At 41.6% G+C, this 27,695-nt stretch overlaps 1 protein-coding gene across 2 annotated transcripts in view; it reads left to right on the top strand.

Moving 5' to 3' along the window:
- The window catches only part of GRM8 (glutamate metabotropic receptor 8), a 424,254-nt gene that overhangs the window by 313,836 nt on the left and 82,723 nt on the right, over positions 1-27,695 (top strand). For both annotated transcript variants that reach the window (XM_067564317.1, XM_067564318.1), the window contains one exon: positions 21,076-21,212. In XM_067564317.1, coding sequence (XP_067420418.1) covers positions 21,076-21,212 — 137 coding nt within the window. The remainder of the gene's footprint in view (positions 1-21,075; positions 21,213-27,695) is intronic.

The raw sequence follows: 27,695 nt of genomic DNA, 5'->3' as shown, positions 1-27,695 counted from the left end.
ATAAATCCTTTCTGAAGTTTCATCTATGTTGCCTTGGAGATCCAGCATTTTCTTAAAGATGTGGTATGCCATCTTCATTTAGTTGCCAAACTGACATTGAAGACTGACCCATATTGCACTCATAAAACCTCCTTGCTATTCTTAGACGTTATGGTAGCTTAAGATCTGAGACAAGCCCCACTGAAGCCAATGGAAAAACTCTCCCTGACTTCAGTGTGAGCTGGACTGGGACCATAGGCAATTAGTTCTAAAATTTAAAATTGACTTCTAACTAAATTATATAGCATATATGGAGAGCAAGCATCACACATTGCAGGTACACACACCAGTTGCTTTTTATCTCCTTATTTTTGCTCACTGGGAATACTCAATTTTGGTAAAAAATGTACTGAAAACTCTTTCCAGACAACAGGCTTATAAACATCTGCCTTTCAGACCTAGGCCTGGTCTATACTAGGAAATTAGATTGGTATAACTACATCACTTAGGGGTGTAACAAATCCACATCCCTGAGCTAAGCAGTTAAACTGATTTAACCCTCAGTATAGATAGCGCTAGGTCAACAGGAGAATTCTCTCATCAACCTAGCTATTGCCTCTTGGGAAGGTGGGTTACCTAAGGGAGAGACCCCTTATTTTTGGTATAGGTAGAATATTCACTGAACACTACAGAGGAGCAGCTGCATTGGTGAAGCAGTGCTTCTGCAGTGTTTTGTGTAGACAAGCCCCTAGTATAAAAGTCAGAAAAGAGCTCAATACTTCAAAATCTGTCTGGTTACAGAGGAGGCAGAGGGCCACTTTTAAAGAGCATAATTTTTAATCAGTGCTCATAAAGAAGTTATGATACTAGCAACCCTGAAAATAAATCAAATACAAGTAAACCTTGAAAAGGAATGTGAATGCTTGTGGAAAGTCTACAGTGTACACTATAGGCTAACAGTTGAATGTCAAAGCAGAGTAGTGACTGATCAAATCAATATTATACTTGGGAAAGTAGTACTTTCCTGAGGTTCTACTGATGTACAAGATAAGACGTATAAGTGAAAACAGCACCATGAGTAGGCAGAAAAGGCTCATACCACCACTCTACTGAGATGAGTTACTGTCCTGAGGATGGCTGTCAGGGTACTTACCGATTATCATTTTCTGACAGGAACTCAGTGTAGACATCTTTTCAAAGTCTTTGGTTTCAAACACTGGTGGTTAACTCCCTCTCCCAGGCACAAATACAAATAGCTACCTTGAAGGGTAGGAGAAGCAGTAAATCTCTAGAAATCTGTGGAATCTGAAAAAGCTTTATAGTATCTTATTGAACTGGAATTCAGCTTTTCTTTAGTTGTGGAGGAGAGGCAATGATTGACTGTGAGGCTGGATATATTTGTGTCAGCAGTATAGACTTATGCTGGAAGTTGTTAATAGCTGCCATCAAGTGGGTCTTTGATCTGTAGACAATCACAGACCTGGTTTAAAGCCAATGGGTATCTTACTACTCTTCATTCAGCTTTAAAGGAAGGAGCAATTCAGCTCCTCTATGCAGAGAGATGGAAACAATAAAAGCTGCTGTCCAAGGCAGTGTAATCAGGCATTGCCGTGAGACACAAGCTAAGCCAGGTGAGTTGAGAGTTTCCCTGACTGAAACAAAGGGTGGTGTTTTAGTAAGCTGTGTATGTGTGCATTAGAGAGGGAGAAACGTTGAGCAAATTGTGAGAGAAGTCATGAGTATGGCTCCAAAAGGAAGCAGTAAGTCAGAGAAACCTGGGGCACAGAACTGACTGGAGGGTGAGACTTTGAAACTGTGAGCAAGGAAACTTCCTGCTGCTGTTTGTGTGTGCTGTGTTCAGAGCAACAGGACTTGGTATAAATTATTTGAAATATGTAACTCATATAATCCATTTTAGCCTCTGACCGGAAACAAACCTGCAAGGTTGTGAATATTTGGCCGACTGCTCAGGCAAAGGATTTGAGAATTTGAAAAAGCTTTTTATAATATTGGATTGGAATTCAGCTTTTGTTTCTCTTATTTGCAGGTAAAAGTGATTAGCTATTACGGATATATTTGGGTCAGGGTGGGAGGGGGCAGCAATGTTTTAGTAGGCTCCACTGATGGAGCTCCAGTGAGGCCTTGACAGTAACTAACTAAAATCACCTCTCCAAGTTGAGAGTTGAAAGGTGGCAGCAGCACCATCTTCTCTTCCTAAGGGTTTGGCCCCTCCTTGGGTCAGGCTGGTACAGAAATTTAAATTTCTATGTGCTAGCTTCAGAAAGATTAGCCCCCAGGCTTTAATCCTTCCAGGGATACTACATGGAATGAATTACCTTGTGGCTATCATTTTTATAAAGCCAGCTCAAGAATATTAGTCTTCTCAAGTACTGATATGATATAGCATTAGCTAAAATTGCATGAAATCCATATACAGCAGGATCAACGAATCATAAATCTTGAGCCCTTTGGGTTTAATCTATTCCCATAAACAGTACAATTGTGACTGAAGTCAGTGGATATCTGAACAGTACTGGGCCCTGTAATAAGACCAGTCCCATTGCATTTGTCATGTTTTTTGTTCAGCAGAAATATGTAATAATTATCATATTTTTATTTTTTGTGGTGTCTTGTAAAATGCACCTAAAAGTCCAACTTGGTGTTAATTTTTTATAACAGGAATTGGTCTATTTTGAAGAGAGGGCTGCACAGGCAAACATCTGAGCTGTCTCCATTCTTCCCATGTATGGGAAGTGCAAAAAGGCATAAGGACATATGTGGACATAAAGTTACCGTTTTATGTTCAGTTTGTAACCTGACAGCCAGCAGAACAGAAGAGAAGCTGTGTGCATGCAGAATCCCCTTTATCTACCTCTGAGAATAATCAAACTGGTATATCCCGGTATGTCTACAGGTGACAGATCCGCTTCTTGGGTAGCCTCAAACGATCTCATTGTAGTAATGAAACCTTGATATTGCATTATGGTTACAAGGAAAGGAGGGGCTACATTCCAATGACATTTTTAAAGCACAAAATCATCTTGACCCTGGCCAACTCACAATGCCAAATTTTTAGTCACAGGTAATGGACCTCACCATGCTTCAAATTGGTCCTCTGAAGCATAGTTTCTCACCCTATGGTACACATACCCCTGGGGGTACGCGAGACACAGGCAGGGGGTACACGGTGAAAAAGACAGTGAAGGGAGGTGGGCAGCAGACACTGACTTCTGTGGAAGCCAGGCGGCAGCCCTCCTGCCTGGTCCCAGCTCCCAGCTGGGAGGCAGGCGGTAGGTGCCGGCTTCCCGCCCAGTCCCACCTCCTAGCTGGGAGGTAGACTGCAGCTGCCCCAGTCCTGGGAAACTGGGCAGCAGCAGCCAGCTTTTTGGGTCCCCGGCAAGCAGCTGCTGGCTTGGGCAGCAGTCCCTGGCTTTTTGGGAAGCCAGGCAGCAGCTGCCTGCATCCTGCCCGGTCCCAGCTCCCAGGTGGGAGCCCAGCAGCATCCTCCTGCACCCTTCAAGCTGGGCTCACAGCTGGGTGGCTGCCCCCCGTGTCCCAGCTCTGAGCCGAGAGACAGCCTCTTGCGCCTTGGCTTGAAGACGGGCAGCAGCTGCCTGCCACCTGCCCACGTCTCCAGGACCCAGCCTGCGCGGAAGCCTCCTCCGCCCCAGGTGGCAGCCCACCTCCCCGGCTCAAAGCCCAGTGCCCAGAAAACCAAGCAGAGAGCCCAGCGGCTTGCCCAGTCCTGGAGCTGGGCTCTACCAAAGGCTTATGTCTATTTCACTGCTCTAGCTGAGCAGTGAAATTGACAACTATGACAGCCCTAGACTTTACCAGTATAAAAATATGAAGAGGGGCCTAGACAGTGTGATTTTTCCCAAGCCCGCATCCCCACTAGGGACGGCCATGGGGAGCGCTACTACCCACCCTGGTGGGCTGCTACTGCCTGCTCGTACCTCACAAGTTCCTGCCTGTGTGAGAACACCACGTGACCCCACCATCAGGCCATAGTGATTGGCTGGCATTGACCTTTGCTTTTTGTGATCTGCCACAGCCACACAGCACTGCAGAACTCAGAACTCGCCTGCTTTGTGAGAAATACAGTCGTCCAGCGGTAAAGGGGAAAAAGATTCTATTTCTCAGAGTAGAAAATTGAGTGTTGGGGTACTTATTAAAATTTTCAGAAGCTAGGGGGTACTTGCTACTTAAAAGGTTGAGAAACACTGCTCTGAAGCAACACCTAATCAAAGACTGTGAAACTCAGTAAAATCTTTCACTTCTGTTTATCTTTGAACTAACCTACCCACTTTGTTTTGCTAGGATTCAATCTTAGCCAGTTCCTAGACATCCCATCTCAGCGATTTATACTTTTAGGTACCATATTGCTCTCAGACTCTGAAGATAAAGAAATATTTGTCCAAATATTATCTGCATGATAATGACAACCCGAACCATACATTCCTAATTCTCTATATTTAGAGAATGTACTGCTATCCTAGCTATATCTTGTGCTTTTGTGTGTTTGTAATCATACTATACTAAATGCTGAAAAGCACTAGAGCCAAACCAGGCTGATATTATCCTGTATTACTGCCTGGGACTCTTTTGTCAGGTATGACCTTACCCAGTTCAACACATTCGATCTCTTCCCCAGGCAATTCAACAAGACCTTATTATCCAATGTATCAGAAGCTTCAGATAGACCTAAAGCAACATATATGCCAGCTGAGATGTATCCATTGTGATAAGGGGGTCATGAGGGCAATGTCATTGCTGTGTATGTGCTTAAACTCTGACAGTAATATCTATTATTACTGTACAGCTGTTTCTTCAGCTGTTGACAACACTTTCTTTAGGACTTGGGCCAAAGATGACAGAGTTAAATATCTATAGCATCATCCAGGATGACTGTGCCAAAAGAAATTTGGAATTGTTGTATCACAACATTCACTGTACAGTGGAAGGATGTAAGGACTTCATTTATCAGTGATGTTTTAGAAGGCAAATCATGATGGCAAACCTGACCTAGAAATAAATAGTAGTTTCTTAATTTAGAAAATAAACATTTACCTTCAGTATCCAATACTGAATTGTAGATACTGACTGTAAGCTAGAGAATAATTATGAGATTTAAAAAATACATGTTGAACTCTTTTTGTAATTCTAATTTTTTATTTTTTGAGTCTTCATTGTACATGTGGATTACATTTTTAAGCTTTTCTCTGCAACTAAACTTTTTTTTAAAATGAAAGATGAGATTTTTCTGAAATCCACAACTCCAGGACCTGGGACTATCAGACAAATAAATATAAAATAGTGTAAAACTAGCAATAAAATTTAATGGCATGGAAACACTGCTGGCTTATTCCTCCTGGTAACTCCATTTGTATATGAATGTCTAAAACAAAAGGTAAATATGGGGTAGTGTAGAGACTATAGGATTAGTAGTGTATGACTCCTGAACTCGCAAACTGTCTTTATTGCATTAGCAATATGACACATGTTGATGGCAAAGCACAGTCAGATATTGTAAACTGAGTAAGTGAAAGAACCTTATTCAGCTAGTTCCACTGAATGGCAATCTACAACTCTTGGCAGGTATTCAGAGGTACATAGTCACTCTCACATCTGTCTGTTTGCCATTCAAAAATAGCTCTGTGCATTTGCCGTGGACAGAAACAGATTGCTTACATATATATCTCTACTTCTGCTGTGTTGTACGTCCTTCAATATGCGTACACCAGCTTCAGAACGGTAACACCTATATCGCCTTCTCTAAACTTAGCTCTGTGGACTTCCTTTCACAAAGGAACATTATGATCTCCAAAGCAGGAGTTCTCCTCCTTCAGCCCACACACACAATGATTGGAGGTGAGGGACTGAGTCTGTAGCTGATAGACGTATAAAACAAGCACCATTTCAAATTTGTCAGTTCTTAAATAAAGCTGTGGCCACTAAAGTGCTTCCAAATTCTTGTGAATTAAAATGCCTTCTTAATGTTTTATAGATAGGTTGAATATTGCTTTATATCTTTGGGAATTACCCGTACACCCAATTACCTGAAATAACCAGTAAATTAGTACTTGTCACACGAATCAATTATTCCTGGACAGTTGCTGTAATTACAAAGAAACAAGATTATTAAAACCAGAAATGATTTGTAGTTTTTCATCTCTAATTCCTAAATGATTAGCTGTAAATAGGGCCAAACCGGCCCCACTTTAATGCACTGCTTAGAAACTATGGCATTTCAGGGTTTTTATTTTTTACTTTATTTTATTTTGAATGCAGTATTTCAGACCTCTCAACATCTGCTCCTGTGGAGTCTGTCTTGTCTATTTGACACAAGATGACACCACTCCAGAGTGAATAAAAGGTATTAATTCTAAAGCATATTAGAAAACTTAACATTTCTAAAACAAGATATGATAAGGACATGTGGCAGTGAGAACATAATGCCTTGGATACTTTATGGGAAACGAAGCACTGATTCAAATGGGGAGATCTCAGCATGACACTTCTCTTTACATGCTTCTTGTTTGTTATGCCTTAATTACCTTTAAAAAAGCTAGTTTCCTTAAGTTACAGGTACTAATACAGAATATTATTTCAATACAAAATGCTTTGGAGTTAAGGTTGAGTGCATAGTTCCTTAAGATCACCACATTATTCCAGAACATGAGAGTTTAAATCCTCCAACTGAAATGTTGGAGGAAACAGAGAAGGCTGAGCTAAGATCTACACAAAATCCATTCCAGGACATTAGAGACTAAATGAAATATAAAATAACACTCGGCAAACTAGAAAAGGCAGAACTAAAGTTACACTTTTCAAACTAGATGCAAGATTCATTCTTTGGAGAGGGATTCACTGCACACTAAGCAGTGAAGGCCATTGTCTGATTTGTAGGAAAAGCACGTGGTCTCTTAAAGGGCCAAATAGCCAGAGTGTGACATGCTAAACATAAGAATGGCCATACTTGGTCAGACCTGGGGTCTATCTAGCCCAGTATCCTGTCTGCTGAGAGTTGCTGGTGCCAGATGCTTCACGGGAATGCACAGAACAGGGCAATTTATCTAGTGATCCATCTTCTGTCATCTAATCTCCTCTCCTGGCAGCCCTCCTCCACTTTTCCAGCCCACAGTGGTAGAAGCAGGCATTTGGCAACAGAGGGGGAAGGTGTTTCAAACGTAGGGTATGTCTACATTGACGGTGGCACTGTCGGCGCCGCCAGATCGATTCTGTGGGATCAATTGAGTGGCAATGGAGCCCAACTCAATCGATCTGGAATTCGATGGTGTTAATCCAGCCCCACAAAAAGATTAATGCTGTAGCGATGGGAGGGCATTTCCCGTCGGAGCAGCATAGTGGGTATGCTGCACTACATAGAAGTTAGGAAGTCAACGGAAGATATGCAAGCAACATGGCTTGCATATCTCCTGTTGACTGCTGCCGAGTTTCGCTGGCAGTGTAGACCAAGTTTCAGCTTGGAACTGTAGCAGACTGGTAAGAATGTGGTGGGAAGAGCCTCCTATCCACCCTTCCCGCCCACAGTGGCAGAAGCAGGTAGTTTGTAGCAAAAGGGGATGAAGAGGGAGTTGCAAACTCATTGGTGCAGGATTGTAGCAGACCAGTAAAAACAGGGTGTCCCTTTCCTTCCAGCTAGCCATAGCAGTTACAGCAGATGGGGAGGGAGTTCCAAACCCAGCTCAGGGGGGTGCAGTAGGGCTCGAGAGGCCATGAGGTGATGGGATGGGATCCTCACTGCATGGACAAGGAATTGGACCCAGGACCAGGGTGTGCAGATCCCAAGCTAATCTGTCTGTGTGTGTACCAAATGGATTCCCTTCTATTGGGAAGTAACCTGGATACTGGGGAAGCAAACACTCATGGTGGTGAACTAGTTGCATTTGGGTGTGGGGGAGCCAACAGAGAATTGATTCAAGTAATCCAGGAAGTTGTTTTGGTAATTGTTTCTGCAGCACCATGAAGCATACAAGGTGTAGTGGGTCACTCAGTGAGGATGTTTGAATGAATAGATTGCAGGAATGGAGAGCAACATGGCTAGCAGGGGTGAGTTTGACCAACACCAGATAGAGGTAGCAGGGGCATGACTGAGTCCTTTCCTTCCAGGGCTGCCATGGGTGCCTTTAGGGGTGATCTCACTGGGGTTCAGGGAACTTGCCCACTTTTCCTTTGGACAACCTAAGGAGGGGAGAGTGGTCACTTACCCCTCTCCCAAGAAGACGTTGAACCTAGCATGGTAGCAGAACTAGCAAATAGGCTACAGAGCGGGAGGGAAATCTGGTGTCCTAGGACCTGTGTTGGGGATGACTGGGATACACGCACTTTCTACAGATGCTAATGGCATTATAAAGCTGTTGCAAGTTAACCTTCAGTTGTTACAGCAGCTGGGAGTTTACATAGGGGGTTGTGGTGGGTGAGTCTGGAAGAGTTAGTAATGGCAATCCAGCCTGGGCTTGAATTTGGGAAATGGATGATAGGTGCAGATCCCTTCCCAGAGGGCAGGAGCTTTTAATGTGGCAGGTTATATGTGTGATTTGTGAGCACCCTACAACTAACCCACTGATAGGTGTGAATTTGTGGGATATAATTGCTGTCCCTGGGGGCAACAGGGCACAATGGTTAGTTCAGGAGTATGGGTATGCTGGGGTGGCTGACCTGATGGGCATTCACCGTTGCAATACTACTAAAGATAAAATTTTGAGATGTGAATATGTAGCTCTATTATCACTGTTGCACAGGGAGGTGATGATAAAAAGTAAGAGGGGGCAGAACAAGCAGGGTAGAGAAATGCCCAATTAGTCAGAGTCTAGAACATGTGAAAATTGGGAAGCTGCCTTCCTGATCTATGCAGGTGTTTATTGCAGAGGCTTACTCAGAAAGAAGCCCAGCATTGTTCAAATATATGGTTATAATCAGCCAGGCATGTACTGTAATAAGTTTGGGGGCATGGCGTGGGTAAACTACAAATCTACGACAGTTAAGATTGAAGGCGGCAACACAAACTGGGATCTGGTGGCGCATACCACATTATATGCTGTGATTAGAGTGGATGACACCACAGGGGCCTGGTCTCCAAACTGAGAGTGTCCTGTTCATTCTGCAGGAAACCTGCCAGAGGCCTAAGGTTTATACTAACATTTGCTGGGTATTTAATGGAAGTGGTTGTCCTCACGGCATCTGCAAACTTAGGCATGAGAGTAAAATGTGCTTTGGGGTCCATACAGATGACAGTTGCCACATCATCTGGGGAAGGCATCAGTGGGGAAACAAAGGGGGTAAGTCAGGTGCTGCTTGCAGACCTGTGGGATCAAGAGTAGGGTATGGGGGCAAAGGCAAATGAAGTGTGGAGGGTGAGCTGAAAAGGAGGCCTGGACAAGAGTGCCATCTCGAGTTAAGTTGGAAATGTTAAGGGTGTTCTTGTGGGATGGGTTTACTGCAGGGTTTAGGATCCCCTTTATAGGGAAAGAAATCATGTGATGTCCAAATAATTTATGTCCTTAGTGGGAATGGGTCATATTGTAAAGAAAAAGATGACCCAAGAAACAAAGTAGAATAGGGTAGCAGGGGTCATGCTGTCTTCTGTCTATACAGAACTTGCAGGTTTCTTCTTTAGGCTTGGTCTCTAAGAAAGTTCTGGTAGAATATTGCTGAATTAACCACCTGTCACACAGACAGAGAGGGTCAGTAAATGGTAGAATAGCCCAGCCTTGTGTTCCTCCACTGAAGAGGCTGTGTGCATGGTTAGTTCTTGTTGACCTGGGGTGCTAATGGCCAAGTGTGATATCAAGTCTGCTTTTCAACTGCTGCTGGTGCATACTTCTGACTTTAACATTTTGGGTTTCTCTGCAGAACAATTTTATTTTGATAAAACTGTATCCATGGGAGGTGCAATACCCTGTTTGGCACCTGAGAAATTTAGTACAATGCTACACTGGGCAGAGTTGCGAGAAGCTGGTTTATGGCAGGTAGTGCATTACTTAGATTACTTTTTGTTTGTGGGCAGAGTGAATTTGGATGAGTGTATTAGCTTGAGGGACACCTTTCTGGCCCTGGCTAAAAAATTGCAGTTACCCCAGCAAAGGAAAAAACAGTAGGGCTTTCCACTATACTTGTCTACCTGGGGATTGAGCTAGACACACTGATGGGTATATCGCGACTGCCTCAGGTTAAGCTTCCAGGCCACTAGGCTTGATTAGAAGAGGTAGAGTAGCCAAAAAGTTACACTCCATCAGATTAATCTATTATTGGGCTTCTTAACTTTGCCTGCCAGATGGTAGCTCTGGGGCAGAATTCAGCAGCCACCACAGGCATCATCAGACCTATGAGTTACTACAGAGGTAAGGGAGGATTTGGGGGTGTGGGAACAATTTCTGAGCCATTTTGATGGAATGTCTAATGTGGAGGGAGGAATGGATACTTGAGGCTGATTTAAAGATCCACTCAGATGCTTCAGGAGGTATGTGTTTTGGGTTATTTGATCAAGGGACATAGTGTGCCCATAAATGGCCCTTCACCTGGATGTAAAAAGGGATAGTGCAGGATATAACATTTCTTGATTTTTTTTCCCCACCCACCCCATTTTGGTCATTTGGGAAACAGACTTTCCTAATAGATGGGTATGTTTCTGATGTGACAACATGGCAGTGGTACATGTTATCAACTGCCAGTCATCCAGAGAAGAGTTATGAGGCTGGCGAGGGCATTTGTATGACAATGTTTAAGCTTTGACATCTTTTATCTTCGAAACATGAGCCTGGGGTTGATAATGGCATAGCAGATGCGATGTCTTGTTTTCAGATGGACAGATTTTGGGAGCTGGCACCAGGAGCAAGCAAGGAACCTGAACAGATGCGGCTAGCACTATGGAACCTTGGAGTATGATGGCTGTCAGTGTAGTGCAGAGATCAGTGGCTCTGTGAACATTGTGGCACTCTGAGTTTTTAATGATTTTTATGCAATTTCAGATGTGGGAGGACCTGTCACTAATCTGGCCCATCAGAGAGGAACAGGTGCAGGAATATACGGTCTCTTTAGCAACCCTGCAACAGCCTCCACTCATTTAGCAGCCCTTACATTTGTCAGTTGGTTGAATGGTTACCCAGATCCTTGTAGTGTGTTTTTTTTTTTTTTATTTCTGAGGTTTCTAGGAGGGTGGTCTGGAAGCACCAGCCTTAGAGAGGATATACATCTCATTACGGGTAATATGCTTAGGGAACTCGTACAGATTCAAGAGTCCATATCTTCTAGTGAATAAGAGGTGGTCTTATTCAGGGCAGCTTTTCTGGTAGTGTTTTTTGGAGCTTTTAGGATCAGTGAACTAGTACCTGGCTCCTGTAGGGACTCTTCTGGATAGGCTTTGGAACTGAGGGATATACTTTGGGAGAGGTGATCAAAGGAATTAACCTTGAGGAGGTCAAAGATGGATTAAATAGGCTGGGGTGCATCCGTTATTCTATAGGAGGGTAGCAAGCCTGAGATCTGCCCTGTGTAGTCAGTGAGTGCATATATGGCCATAAGGTTGGGGATGGGATGGACCCCTCTTGATTCACTTTGACAGAAGTCCCCTCACACCACACCGGTTTGTTACAGTTCTAAGGGTGGGACTGATCAGGTTGGAGCTTCCAGCACATGAACTTGGTTCCCACTCATTCAGAAGTGGGGTGGAAATAGCAGTGGCCCAGCTGGTTCTGGGGGATAGAGCAATTCAGGCAGTTGGGTATTGGCATTCGAAAGCATACAGAACTTATGTGAGACTCAAGCGGGGAATCAATGTTAATTTTCTTTTGTGCTTGCATTCCAGATGCTGGCAAATGGGCTAGGCTGACGGTGTGGATCTGCAGGCACACTATTGTTTACTGGGCGTGTACATGGGCTTCCAGGTTGTCTGGAGGTTTACAGCTGGGCCTCAGTGGTGAAGCAGTCTTGAGCTGGCATGGGAGGACAGGGCATGCTATGAGACCAGTTCTCTCCCCTTCTGTACAAAGTGGTGGCCCCTGAGTCTGCACCAGATATATTATGGTTCACCTCAGGGAAAAATGTTTTGGGAACATTTAAAGGGGTGGTATAGTGGTCCCTTGCTCTCGAGTGGGGAGGGAGGCCACTTTGCCTTACTACAGGCAGACCGTAATCGGTAGTCTACGGGGAAGGTCTGACCCTCTGGGGTCAGAGTGCAACCAGTCCTCCTGGTGAGGGCAGACAGCAATTAACAGTCTAGGACTCCAGCCTTCTGGCTGGGATAAGCCAACAACACAGCACAGGCCTTCCGGCCAAAGGGGGGCTTGGCCGCCACTCCAGGGATGGGGTCTGTGACGGCAGTAGGGGGTCCTGGGCCCACTCTACTCCACCAGGTCCCACCCCAGGGCCCTAACAGTGGTGGATAGTTCTTCCACTGGGTTAGAAGGGATCCTACCGAACAAGCTGACTCACTGTCTAGTAGCAAAACTGGACTAAAGCCATGGACTACTTTCTACCACAGTCTGGGTGTAGGGTTCTGTAGTCCCTCCCTTTCCTTGGAGTACTCAGCAGCCAGCAGTCCCCACAGCTCCTTTGGATATTCTAGTGGGGCAGTCCCAGCAGCTACTTAGGGTACCCATCTGCCTCCAATGACTACAGGGCGCAACTCCACTCTGAGCCTTTTCCAGGATCCTGTCAAGATTCCAGTTCCCTAGAAGAGATGTCTGCTCCCCCCCCACAGTGCTTCAGCACCAACTGAGCTCCAGGGCTCTCCTTTTTATACTTCCTGTCCTGCCCTTGTCAGACACGTTTTTGGTCCCTATTAAAGAGGACCCTTCGTAGATATCTGGGAACCCAGCTAAGTATGGGAGGCAGGGAGGGGAAGGCAGCTAAGTTAATTGCTGGGCCCTCCTTGTGGCAGATGTCCAGTCCAGGTACTCTGTAGGGAATGGATACAGTGATCAGATAAAATGGGTTGATAAAGGATTTAAAGGAGGCCTTCTTTAAAGGAGTAGAAACATGAGGGGTTTGGGGCTCTGATATGTCAGGGAGCCAAACTCTCCCTCCTTTATAGCTCCCTTTAACCCTCATTTGAGGGTGTATGGTGAGGTCCTCGCAATAGGTTGGCTGGGGACCAGGATGGGTAAAGGGGAAGTGCTGACAGCAGGCCACCTCCCCCCTGGGTACATATAAATGACTATGGAATTACCTCCAACTGTACACTTATCTGCCAGGTACTCCCTGACACTTAGGAATAAAGTTATGATCTAATTAAACAACAACCAGTGTCTCTTGGTCTCCTGCCAGCATAGCTAGACAATGGAGCCTTTTGTGACCCATGGCAACTGCTGGAAAATAATATTAGGAGATTCCCTAAGGTATTTTTAGCCTGTTTAATTAATGCACAGCTGATTGCACAGCTGGAAACAAGGAGAGAGCTCAATGTGTCAAATATGATCTTGCTGAACCAGAAGCAGTTGCTCCCTGGATTAACAGTATTACTCTTCTCACTTGGGATGCTGTTGCACTGTGTGAACAACAGTCCTAATTTGATATGTGGTGGACATACAGAAAAATCCCATTTTCATTACAACAAGCTACAGTTGCTGTGATATTCTGATTTCCTAGTAGCATCTTTAAGGGGGAGGAATTAGGGCTACATGAGTGTCTTGTTTGAGAAGAATAAATACATCTCTTTATTTCTTTTTCTCACACTTAATGCATTTAAAAAAATCTTTATTACTTTGTACTGGCTTTGTGGGGGGGTAAGTATTTCCTGGGTTTTTTTCCTCCTCACCCCCCAATATTTCAAGGATTTAAACTAACAGTGAGGAAGGGCATCATGCCCTTAATCTCAATTTCATTGTAATGTAAATTGGGGGAATTTCTCTAGTGTGTTGGGTTTTTTTGTTTGTTTATTAATCCTGACAATGTAAATTTTGAAAGGAATGACAAAAAGTAAATATGCCATCAAATACATGCTACATTGTATGTAACTACTAATAGAATTTTGAAATTAAAGTATTGTGTGTACAGACTTCAAAGGGTGTGGTCATGGTTTGAGAGTCTAATGCAGTGTTTCTCAACCTGGGGGTTTAGAGGGGTCACAAGTGCAGAGCTTATCAAGAAAGGCAATTAGCCACAGGGGCGCCATGAAACTTTACATGCCTCAGCCCCGTGGGGGTGGGACTCAGGCTTCAGGGGTACAGTAGTTTGGAAAGGTTAAGAACCACTGGTCTAATGGCTCTGACAGAGTTTCAGTTATTTTTCTCTCGTCTGACTTCTTCTTCCAAGCCCCTTGTTTGGTTGAAGGTGGCAGAGGAGAGAAGGAGATTGATAGCTGAAGTTTTGTTGAGTTTTGCCTATAAGCTGGCAGCTAAATGTAGAAATTTGCTGAAGAGCTGGTTCATCAGATTGGATCATCTGGCAAGGAGGTGAAGACTTGGGCTCAGAGTCGGGGTATTACTGGAGACTGGGTAGAAGATCAAGTAGTGGGAATGAGGCATGTTAGGAGGACATTTAGGTCCCCCATTAATGCTAACTTGATGGTCCACCAGCCTCACATCTCTTCACACAGGTGCTGATGTGAACAACAGGTAGCTGCCTTCTCTAACAAACCACCATGATTCATCTGCCCTGGCAAGCCTCCTGGTGTCCATTAGCCTGGAAGTTCTACTCAGGAGTCTGAATGCTATTTCTGGGCAACACCATGTGGATATAGCTGGCTCCGCAGATTCCCTCTAATCTACAACTTCCCTGCTCAGTTCAACTCCCTGCTGAGCCCCTTGCACTGTGCTGTGCGCCTCCCCATGATCCAGCTCCCTGCTTGTGCCCCCCACATCGTTGCTGAGCCCTTCATGTACTCCCTTATCCCTGCTCCGTTCCCCTCCCACTCCCTCACAACACACCCTGCCATTTTCCTGCCTTCCCCTGCCCATGCTTTCTGGAGTCAGGGGAAGAAATCTTTCTCCGGTGATTGTACCATAACTTGCTGGTTGCCAACATTTTTAAAGGTTGTTCCCCAAAATAACCTGAATGATCCTTCTGTGTTTCTATTGGTCTGATACTGGCACTAGTGTGTGCCCAAAGGATGTCCTCCGATGTGTGTCACGTCTGCACCACCTGTGATACTGGAATTATATATACACACACAAACTAGAGGCTATATTTGAAGGGACAGTAATTCCAGAACCTCTCCTCCCCACTTTCAGTATCTCTGTGAATTGGCAGAAAAGTTCTGCCTCGGCCCAAGAATCATACTACCAGGTTTCAGATCAATATGTCTTTATTTGCAAAACTAAAGATGTGTGTATGTCAAAAATAGTGTGTAGAATGGAAGCTACATTGCAAGCGTTCTATGGAGCAGAAACTGCCACAAAGGCTCAGTTGCGAGGAAACAATCCACATACCTGTGGAAGATGCAGGAGGCTTATAAAATCATGAGTTTCACATTTAACCTCAGACAGACACTTCCTAAGGTTCCACACTTATGCCCCCTCCTTTTAAAAATTTGATTTATTTTCCAATGAGACCACTGCTCCAGAATGGCTTGAATATAAATTAAGTCATCAGGGTAGCATGCTCATCTCCTGATTAGTACCAAGTGTCCTAGGGATAATCCACCTGCTGTGCTGCTGAACATGATAGGAATGGAATGTCCTAATGGAATGACAGCATAGTATGTTCAATGGAGGGCCAGCAGCAAAGAAGGTAATTAGGCTACAGTAAGTATAACTTTCTAAGTGAGTGCAGTGGATCTGCATAGCAAAGAACAGTGGAAAGGTGAAGATTGGTAATGTGATCTGAGAGGAAGAAAAAGGGTCCAGAAAAATGAGTGTGGGCGGCTGGTAGAGGAGTAAGAACTAGGAAGGATATGTGATTTCTGAGGGGAGTCAGCGATGTACTGTTCTCATGAGCTTTACATAATATTGTGGTGATATATCCGAACTTCATTTGCAGCAGTATCTGTGAGAGGGGCTTCCTAGCATTTCTCTACCCACTTAGTTCCCAGCATACACTTTAGGCAGAAGAGCTCTCATTTTCGCTCTGCAGAAAATCAGGACCATAAGCTGTTTTGAGACGGACTGTGAAAAATTTACCAGCTACTACTGACGGTGCAAGATATATTTTAAAAACAGGTTTAAAAATAAATCAGCCCCAAATAAAAACATTGTGTATTTGATAACATTTAAAAAAATATTATCTACCCTCTGAAATTTCAATAGAATCCAGCCTGTTCTTTCACACAAATGCAACTTCATGCTTATGATGCATCCTAATTATGTGGTTGCTGCACAAAAATGGAATATTCTCTGATGTCTCACTGTGTCAGTATGATTTGCCAACAGTCACCATATAGTGGTATCTGAGATTGCCACTGTTTTCCTCTATAAACAGAATGGGATTTATGTGAGTAATGGGTGGGAAAACATTGACTTTTTAACGGATTCTTCTTTATTTCCATTTTCATAGGAATACAGTGATGTATTTATTGTATGAGTCTAGTAGTTCTCCTTTAACTTGCTGAATAATCTAGTTGTAAGCCAGATAAGCTTCTTTGATCCCCTTCAAGAGAAGCCATAGTCTTTTAGGCAAAGTTAAACTCGTACGGTGGGTGAAAAGGAACACGGCATTCACTAGACACATTCTGATTATGGAGAGAAGGGGAAGAATGCCTGATGGTTTGCTGGCACAAGGAAGCACCTGTGAAACAGCCACTGTGTATACATTGGATTCAGAGTGCTCTTCCCAGTTTTAGCTCTGACACAGCAGATGGTGCATAAGGCAGTGAAGCCGTAACTCTGATCTACTTCCTTCTGGATGTCTGGTACCACTCAAGGCACTAGTACTTGCCGTTTTGTGCACAGGAATATAAGGTGTGGGTTTCTGGCTTTCTCTTCTGCAGAAATGTAATGAGCAGCAGGTTTATAATGAATCCATATGCTGAAGGCAATCGTCACCAGACAAATTACACTCACCACTGTGGAGTCAGGACTAGAGTCATTGTCCAGCACCTCCTAAAACAAAGGCTTCTACAATATAAGCTGTGGTACCCAGGCCCCTCATCTGCTCTGTGAGCCAGTCACTTGGCAGCAATATCTCCCAAACACACACAATCCATATATTACATAACCCTGCACCCTCCCAATCCTCCTCTAACTCTGTTTGGTGCACTCATATAAGAGCAGCCAGAATTCATCCCATGTTAAGGGAGAATCTTTCACTGTCTTCAACTCAAAATCAGTAATTCTAGAGTGGTGTTATGAATGATCTTTGTTTGAAGATGCAGATTTTAATAGCTGTAGGACAATAATTGTTTGCTATTTTAGAAAGCATATTGTTCATTGTTTGAAATGATCTTCTGTATGGAGATTGCATAGATAATAGCTGCATTTATTAGTGAACCTTACATAACTGGAAACAGTGCATATTGCTCTTTTGTCTGTCAGCCTAACATTCTCAAATTAGACTCCCTCAGTTCTACTTAATTGCCGATAATTCTTTGGTGTTTCTATCCCTTAACCAAGTATTAAATGTTTTAACAGCTCCTCTTTTCTCTCTGAGTTGATTTCATTTAAACCTCCTATTTCATCTGTCTTGTTGAAATGCATATCAGTGACAAATAGTTCCTTTTAAATGTTAAAGATACTACCTTCTCTTTTGGGATTTCTAAGTACTGTACATTCAAATACAAGCTTATCCTTTGCTACTTCCCCAGTCACATTTTAATTCATCTACATCAAACATTTTCTTTGTTTTTAACAGTTAATTAAATCAAGAAGCTATACAAAAATCTTTGGCAGTTAAAACTGATTATATTAATGATTATGACTGCCACTGTCTTCCAATGACTGTCTGTCTATAAATTGCCACAGTCTTCCAATAAGGCTTTATTCTAACATATATTTTAAGCTATAGTATATTCTGAGATTTTCCTCTATAACCCAGTCTATTGTCTATATTTGAATGAATTAAAAGGACTCATTCCTGCAAGCTGATCTACCTAGGCAGACCTCTTTAGGTATTCATCTTCACTGAGACTTCCACTGGAAAAAAGAATCCACCGCCATGGATCCGCTTTCAGGATTGGGGTTTCAATAACGAGGCTTTTCTATATTAACACACATTTTAAGAACATACCTATAGTTTGATATGTTATCACGATAATGGTAAGGTATTGAAATTTGATGAAATATTATGGGAAGCACTGTGCTGAATCTGCTACAGGAGAGTTTGTAATTGTCTGTAAGTGGTGCTGACTCAGCCTATCATCACAGCCATTTTTTTTAACATTTACACCACACCCATGAAGCAGCAGTTTATTCATTAAACCCTCCTATATGAGGAATCCCAGGACTGTTGATAGAAATTAGTATTTTTCCTTTCTCAAAAAGCCAATTACATTTCTAAAAGGCTCACCACTGCACTAATTTTAGGGCTCTTTACTGGTGAATCAATGCCTGTCTATCAGTCAGCCACTGTCCCAGTATCTGCTTTTCTAGCTGTTCTGCTTCCTCCACACACAGACACAGACATTCATTTTCACTAAGGACTCTCTAATTCCTCTCACATTCAGTAATAACACAGAATGTATTGTCATACATTATTTTCAGCTAGCTCTATCTTGCTTGTCGATCTGCAATACACCTTCATTAATTTTACGTTTCATATCTAAGGAATCTCTTGTAAAAACAATTGCTTACCATAAAAAGTCTTTCTTGCCAAAAGGATTACAAAAAATCAAACACTTCTATTATATTAGCTTCCTTTTGACCCCCATCTTGCATACATAGACCTCATTCATGGGTTTTTTTTCATTTTTTTTCCGGTAACAGTGTTGGCTTATTTAAACCTCAGTTTTGAAGGGTTCACATAACTGGAGTCAGAAGGGCATTATTTTAATGTTTAGTTAATATGCTAATTTACCACAATGAGTCCTTTACTTTAATACTGCTGGCAGCTAACCAGGGTGGGTGGGGTTTTCAGTACTAGATTATAACTTCCTAATATGATAAGAAAATGTGACTTTAGGCTTAATAAATTCTCTTTATTTTATGTTGAACTAGCTGGTATGCATTGCCTTCAATTGGATGGAATCAGAACTACCTAGCTATGTGTCATATTAAGAAAGAATCTCCCTTTGTTCAGGTGGGGGAGGGAGCTCTGATTTTGGAGCAGGATCTGAGTTCTAGCCCCACTGTGCCTGTAGTGATCTGAGGGAATTGGTATGCAGCATGGTAACAACTGTGAGGATGTTCGGAAGCCACATAATTCTTACAATATATGTATTATCATTCACAGAAACTCCCTTTAAAAGAATGCTAAAAAACTGACCAATGCATATCTAATAAGAACTATGTTGTTGATGTACACACAGCTCAGGAGACTGGTTCAGATATGCGATACATCTGCTTGTCCTTCTTTAGGGCTATATCATGGCACTTAACCACAATCCTACAGAAGGGATGGTGCCTGGCTGCATCTCCAAGGGGAGTACCGGGAAGCATTCAGGTTGCACTGAAAAGAATGTAAACTGATGCACTTCTTTGAGGGTGCAGCATAGTCACCTACACTCTTTTGCTTGGCGTGTGGGGGTGAGAGGGTGGAGCTATATCTCCACATACTTCCCATCTGGGCTTTTAAAATGGTCTGGAGACTTAATGAATAGAGATTGTAGTACATTCTGATTCCAGGCAGGCTAGAAATGCGGCAAGAACAGACTTTCTTGAAATATTTTGGCACTTTTTGTTTTAAAAGTGAATAAGAAATGGACACAAGAAACTTAAATATATTTGAACCACCGAAAAAGTTTGGTTTGAGGGACAGGTGAAGTTTCAGGTAAGCTCTAAAGTTTATCCAAACCAGTTCTCATATTCCTAGGATTCTACCATATAACTTCTGTTATGAGGCACCCACTGTAGTTAAGGTGGTGGTGATGTACATAAGTACCTGAGTCATTCACAGGTTAAAATAACACATTGCTGCACTGTAGTGGATAAAACATGGAAAGCCCTCCACTTACTTTTAAAATACAGTGTTAAATGATTGCTGACAAATGATCACAAAATGATTCTGAAATTACTGAAATTACAGATTTTTTTTTTTTTTTTTGTAGTTTGAGCAGAATGTCTAGAGATTTTTGGTGTTGCAAAATTTTCACAAAATCAACCCCAGGCATTTCACACAGCTATGTCCACCAAAAGGCAGCTCACAGATGTTGACCTCCAACCTCATCCTCTGATGAAGATATTCTAGCGAAGACATGATTTAATACAGGCCCTCAAAGTCTTCTAACATTTATACCATAATACGTAGCTACCCACTTCCTCAAATGTTGAATCCCATGTTGCTTTCTTCCCCCAACACTTTGTCTGTTCTCTCATTTGGAATTTGCTACAAATTCAGTATACCACTTCTGACCATTGTGATTGCTGAGAAACTCTGGGCTTAATTCATCACTGAGTTACACCAGTTCTATGCTAGTTTAACGCTATTTAACTTAATTGAGGGTCTTTAACCTATGCCAGCTGGTAATGGTTCCAAAGGGATTGTTCACCAGCTGAGACCCACCAGAGTCCAGCAAAACCCTTTGCTGTGCATAGCATACCCAAGATGAGGTATGTCAGCTTTATCTGAGAACTCCCCCATCACTGGGGAATTCTCAGCTGCCCAGATACAGCCTGACTCTGGTCTGCACTGTTGTTACACTGTATGCAAGTCCTGAGGTACAAATATGACCCCTATTGAAGTCTGTGAGAGTTTTGCCATTGACTTCAACAGGACCAAGATTTCACCTCTGCTTCTTCCAATAGTCATCTAATGTTACTCAGTGAAGATGGCATTTAACTGAACATTTTTAATTTGGTTTGATTTAGTTTTACATAGCTTATCTAACACCGACTATTCATACTGTGATGTAAGAAATAGCATCACACAATGGCCTTTTCTTTACAATTTTTTTACATTTATTACAATGCTGACATTTCATGAAAACTTGCTTGATGTGATCATATCATATTGTCTCCTTTTTTCCCCCATAACATTTTAAAGAAAGAAAGAAAGCTAAAATAGATTGTTTTTATAGGAACTTTATATCAATTGTTTCCCTTTTTGTAGGAAGCGCTGGAACACCTGTTGTTTTCAATGAAAATGGAGATGCACCAGGACGCTATGATATTTTTCAGTATCAAATGACCAACAAAAGCACAGAATACAAAGTAATTGGTCACTGGACTAATCAACTTCATCTAAATGTAAGTACCAGGTTGATTTACATAGTTGTTATTAAGGAGAAGTTTAGAGCATTTGAACTTTTGTTTTAAAAACATATTATTTTTGATAATTGGCAGCAGCAAGAAAATTCCCATTTTCTCCTCTCCAAGAGAGCTAAAAGAATATTTTATATTATAGCACAGATTTACCCCCGTGTTCTTCTGTTCCTTTAAACTGTATTTTAGTGTCTTCTCTGTAGCCAGGGAGGGGTAATGAAAGTTTCTTCTTCATAAGTAGGCTATGTAAAATGATTGGACATACACCACCCATGTCCTCCAGATATGATGCAAGTGGGTAAATCTTCCTTGAAGTCAAAGGGCAGACTTGTCCAGCAATCACTCCTGAGTTCAGATCATCCACATGAAAGTGAAATACAGAGCTACTGTCCTGCCAGACTGATAAAATGTTAATTTCTGAACCTGAAAAAGGGAGAGGCTGGAATGAAGTTTTGCCTGTATGTTTATATCATTAATTTGGATTACACTTCAACAACAACAACAAAGACGATTTAATTGCTGCTTTAATACCTCTGCAATTCTTCTTTAACAATAAATAACTCAGACTCGTGCATTACAGTGCCATAAAATGAAAATATAATCTACTGTAGTAGCTGTTGTATATAATGTTAATTTCAGCGGTGGAAACATTTCACGTCAGAACCTGAAAGAAAGCGATTTTACCAGATGTTGAGTTTTAGTAGGAATCCAAACCACTGTCCAAACTTTAGAAGATTTGAGCTGGCTGATGACTCTCCTTCCCTTCACAGAACGTTGTTCTCCTCATTATTTTCACCCTCCCAAGAGATGCCAAATCCCTCCATATCCTCCATGCACCCTGCCTGATCCAGGCATTCCCATACCCACCCCTACGTGGTGGTGTCTGCTGGTGAAGAAAGGGCCAACAGTCTTTCCCACGCTCCAACACACCTTCAGGGAATAGGTGGCTGGGTGACCTGCTTCCCTCTAAAACTTCTTTGGGTGGGAATCTAAGTCTAAACCATAAGATTCCGGTGAATCTGCAGCAAATCCTGTCTCTTCATTCACCACCAATAGTTAAACCTGGAATTGCTCCTCACCCTGGAGTAGATTTGCCGCAGGAAACACCATACCAAATAGGGGATCCCTACAACTAGGGTAGGGCCAGCTATGCACACCCCAAAAATACAGATAGCCACAACCTAAAGGGGAGAGGCTGCTGGCCATGGAACACCATCTTTCCCTCAGAAAATAGTACCATGTAAGGGGCGTGGGGAATTATGGTCATAGGAGGAGGGTGCTGAAATTCACCAGTTTCAGTGTAAACCAAGCAAAATGTACAGGATTTGCTTTGAGGTTGGTTTGGAGTTTTGAATTCTCTACAAATCTGAAACACCAAATGAACTTCAGGGAGCATGAACCTTGATGACTGCATCCACCCATTGTGTTTCCTGATATCATGCAAACCTCAAAGAGTCAGTTTCACACAGCTCTGGTTTTCAATTTAACAGGCACATAATAAACAGTAACAAAAACAAAGCTATAAGTATTTACAAATTATTGTTCCTTTGAGACTACTTTGCAGTAATTATCTGAGTGCTACTAACAGTGAGGCATATAATAGCTTCCCCTTTTCAGCCATTACTCTGATAAATCACCTTATCCTATCTACCATTTAGTTTCTATTGCTGTTGGCGAGATGCCATCTGTTTATTTTTGGCGCCCAAATGGAAGCCTAGAAATACACAGCCTTTGGTAACCGGTTATGTGCCTGTGTTAGCTCCTTCCAGTTGTCTTGTATGAAAGGGAGACTGCCTCTTTGCATCAGTCTGCTGAGTAGAGTAGGAGAAATAGGAGAGGTGAAAGAGAAGTGCCAACCAGTATAAGGAGAAACTTAATAGCCAGTTCCTGGACACATGAGAACAAGAACTTGCAACTGAACTTTTGTTCATAACTGTTTTGGGATAGATTCCATGAAATGCTACAGTTCGGTAGGATGTGAAATAGCTTGTTGGGGGAAGAGAAATAAATATTTATACTTTTCACAATTATTTGTGCTTCATTCAGTTTCATTTTAGTTGTAACTGCATTCTTTTCTTTCAGAAAAGATGACTAAGGCTCTTGTTCAGTCTTTAGATTTTCAGTCCTGAAGTTGATGATTGTTTGTTCTTTTGTATATAATGTCCATATGTCACTTGGTAGTTATGATGGTCTGTGAAATATATGGCGAGGCTGGCAAATATTGGGGACTACTGAAAACACTGTTACAACTGAATTATACAAATACACCTGTCTCTGCTATAATCTTGTCTCTAGGCCAGGGAATGTTTTTGTGTAATCTGTTTGCACAGTGCCTAGTACAATGAATCCTAATCCCTGTATGGGTCTTTAGCCACTCTCACAAGAGAAATAAATTAATTAACGATGATGTTGATGATAGATTTTGTTCACATTCTGTTTCCATATTCACCAATCTTAGTATATGTGTGGGAGTTATTTTATCCACCTGATTACCTATTGTAACAATCTAATATATTTCTCTCACAAGATAACATTTATCAGGCATTGGGTAAACTTTACTGGTAATTACCAGCACTGTTAATTATCACACTGCAAATCATATTATGGTCTTTGATCTCGAGTGGAATTTCTATCAACGTCAATGGGTGTACTAAGTATAGATCAGACAATATATTGTTCTAAGATGACAAACCAACTTTTGATGTTACTGACCTATAAAGGACAGGCCTTTTTATTTCAATATCTTTCCCAGCCTTTGGAATGGATATCTTCCTTTTCATGAAGAAACATTACATGCCCAGATGTTAAACGACTGTCATTTTTAATGAATATTAACTAAATATCTAGAATACCTAACTTCTTTCATCAGTCAATTTCAAAGTGCTTTATAAAGGAGATAAGCATCATCATTCCTATTTTTACAGAGGGAATACTGCCCAAGATAACCAAGCAGGCCAAAAACTAGAACTCAGGTCCCTGCTGTACTACTCTAAGGTTTGATCCACTATGCTACACTTCTTTTCATATGGTCTCTTTCAGCTTCTGCAGACATTTTTCATTTCAAACTGCTTTGTAAGCTAATGCACTTTTCTCATGAATCGACTTTATTCAGTAAATGCCATACTTCAGTAAACTATATTTTTAACAGGATAGTGAAACTTCATAAAAGTATTGTGTATATTGTAAGAGCTGTGAACAATAATTTGCTAATGTTAAATTTAGCTAAGGATTAGTACATTTCTCTGTTGTGAGCTGTCGAACCAGAAATTCTTTCAGGATTGTCCAGGATATTTTCACTATCAGATTTTGGCTGCTAGTCCTCTCTGTTATGTAGGCTATAGCTCTTCAGGCAGCTCTCTGGTCTGGTCCTGACTCTAAACTGGACCCTCAGGATTTGTGTGCTGAGGACTTTGGTTCTTCAGAAGTTTTCACTGGCTCCTCAAGAGTCTTGTAGTTAACTTGCTCCTCTCTTGGTGTGATATTGGCCTTTCCCTTTGAGCAGAAAATACTGACACTAGTTAAAGACTCTATCTGAATCCCTAAAGGTCTGTTTGTCGGCAGACTTGGCTGGCTTCAGAGTTCCTTGTAGCTTTGATACTGGTTTCTTCCTTTAATCCTTAGTAATGCTAGTGCTTTCCTTCAGGAAGACTGACCTTTCAGATTCCCATTGCAGTCACTATAGCTTCCAGAATCAGGGTTTCTGATTATTGCTCAACACTGAACCAACAAGAATGAATATTTTAACTTGACAATGCTAATATGGAAGCAAAGTAGCTGGCAAATAATATAGAAGTCAAAATATAAAAGCACTGTTAGCTCCTAAATATAAACTTTACAAGAACAGAGTTTTGTTTGGCTTCGAGATGTCAGAAACTTGACCTTTTACCAGACAGATCTGAATGCAGGTGTTTAAAGCTGTCAAATGAAAATCACAAACCCAAAGGGTCTGATTCTCATTTCCCACTAAGGTCACATTTTATCACTCTCAGTGTACATTTATGTCTACTTTAAAATCCCTTTACACTCCGAGACTGGTGTAAAGGTGCCATAGTGTAAATAATAATCCAGCTCTAAGTATTTGATTTTTATATTATGGTAATAGAAATTTAGGGATATAGAGCACGTGAACCTTGACAATAAGTTAACTGCCTATTTTTTATTTTCATTTCTTTATTACTAGTAGCAGGCAAGGTATTTCAGAGAAAACATTGAAAGACATAGTTCTTGTCTCAAAAAGGTCCTGATATTCATAACAAATAAGAAACACATAAAGGACAGATGTTTTATTTCCATCAAAAATCATGTTTTATTAATTTAGCTACAGTACTTTGCATGCCAGATCATATGTAGCACTCCCCAACAAATGTCTGGGTTTAGCAAATTTGAGCCCTCAACTATGTAATCTCCACAGGAGGAAAGCTGTTGAAATTGGCAAATCTACTTCCTTTTATGATTAATAATGAATACCCTTTTAGAACTTGGATCACTTAGCAGCACGTGCTGTAACATGCATGCTAGCTAGAAATGCTTACTATTAGCTTCTCTCAACTGCAGTAACTAGCAAAAGTCCTGAGCCAGGAAGTTCAGATCCACATCTGAACTTCTCCCAAGCTGGCCATGTTGAGCTCTGGTTTGATCCAGAATTTAGAACAGCTAAAATCTGGGGCTTGGTTGAGACTATGAGAAGCTGAAACAAAGCCACACTGGAATTATCACAGCCTTCAAGAAGCAAGACAAGACATCTAAACCCACTCCTGTTTTTCAGTGAAATCACAGGGAGATCTACTTAATGTTAGATTTCTTTCCTCTACATAAGTTGGGGAAGGAAGAAAAAAGCATCACAAATTTACAAGATGGTTTTAGCAGTAAGAAATAGTCTGGTCACTCAGATTAACACAGACTGGGTCCAGTGACTTGTTTATGGTTCTTATTCAGTCTCCATCCAGTGGCCAGTGGCCTCGCAAACTATAAGCCTAACCCTGTAGGATCTGAATTGAGATCCCTCCATTTTTATAAGAGTCACAAATTAAAACTATACTGATTTTCTCTCTGCCTAACAGCAGAAAAGCAGATGATATAAGACGCTTATGATGATTGCTCTAACTGTAGTAAACAGGGTTGCGGCTTGCCCTAGGCCATTACATTTCATTAAAGGACCCAAAGAATCTATTTTCCTCTGATGGCTGATATAAAATCAAATTTTATAAAAAAAAAAAAAAAAATTGCTGAATCCAAACTCAAAAAATAATAGTGGAAAATATAAAACAAAACCAAAACATTTCCTAGTAGGAACACCTAATAATAATAATAATAAAAAAAGGTGGACCACTCCACATCATCCTAATATATTTTTACTATATGGTGATCAGGGTGATTGATGGGTGTGATTTTGCATGGAAATAATCTCATAGCAGAACAGTTCAATACAGATGGAAAGTATTGCTTTCCATCATTGCAAGTGATCATGACACTTACGAATAATACAGAATAGATGGACAAAGAAGTGGATTTTCTCTACTGTTCCTGAAAAAGTTCTATTGACTTTCTCTGTAGTATACAGAAACTCAAAGCCAGGCAGGAAAAGACCTCTAGATAACTAAGGAGAGAGTTGCTAGGCTCCACTAAAATAGACCAGGGTGTTCAATAGGATTGACAGATGAGTTTGATTCCTGTTCTCCTTCACTAATAGAGTCTGAATACATCAGGGAACTTAACAGCCCAATCGATAACAGCAGACAATGAATGCAGTCTGTGGACCAGTCTGCGAAATAGGCAGGTTGGGCCAAAAAGAGGTTATTTATAAAAAAAAAAAAAAGCCCAGAACTTCTGTGAGTCCTTAATTAGGAAAAAGGGAAGACTGTGATGTACAATGTTCTTAAACATTTTACTTTGAAGAAAAAAGCAAAATGAATACAGATGTAGAAAAGGGACCAGCTGGTTTGGAGAAGTACTTCTAGAAGATTAGGAAGCATGCAGGACATTATTACACACCTACACAGACCTTTGATTCAGGGTTCAATGAGTATAGAAGAACATAATGTCTTCTCCTCTAAAAATTACTGTGCGGCAGAACTAATAGCTTTTTTTCCAATGAAACAGAAGTCAGGGCTTTCATGAAGTGCTATGTACAGAGAAAACAAGGAGAGATGCAGAGGAAATGTCCTGAACTTGGACAACCATTTTGTTCATCATTAGAAAGATGCCAGATTGCCAATAAAATTGCCTCTGCTCACGAGCTAAAACAAATAGGGATTTTTTCCCACCTTGTCAGGGTCGGTGAAAGTCAGGTTTCTCAAATGAAGCATGGGGTTGTTTACACAGTACAACACTGGGAAGTGTGATGAAAAACTTGGTTATGAATTTGTCACAAGCCTCTTGCTTTGCCAATGATATACTGTCATTTTAGTGATCCTTAGATACAGGAACTGTTATGCTTTGAATGAACTACACTTTAAATAGCTATAGCAT

The sequence above is a fragment of the Emydura macquarii genome, unplaced genomic scaffold, assembly GCF_026122565.2.
Source record: "Emydura macquarii macquarii isolate MOO-44397 ecotype Brisbane River unplaced genomic scaffold, CSIRO-AGI_Emac_v2 contig_2636, whole genome shotgun sequence".
NCBI lineage: Eukaryota > Metazoa > Chordata > Testudines > Chelidae > Emydura > Emydura macquarii.
Note: the sequence above shows the minus strand (reverse complement) of the source record. Positions and strands in the feature narration are given on the sequence as shown.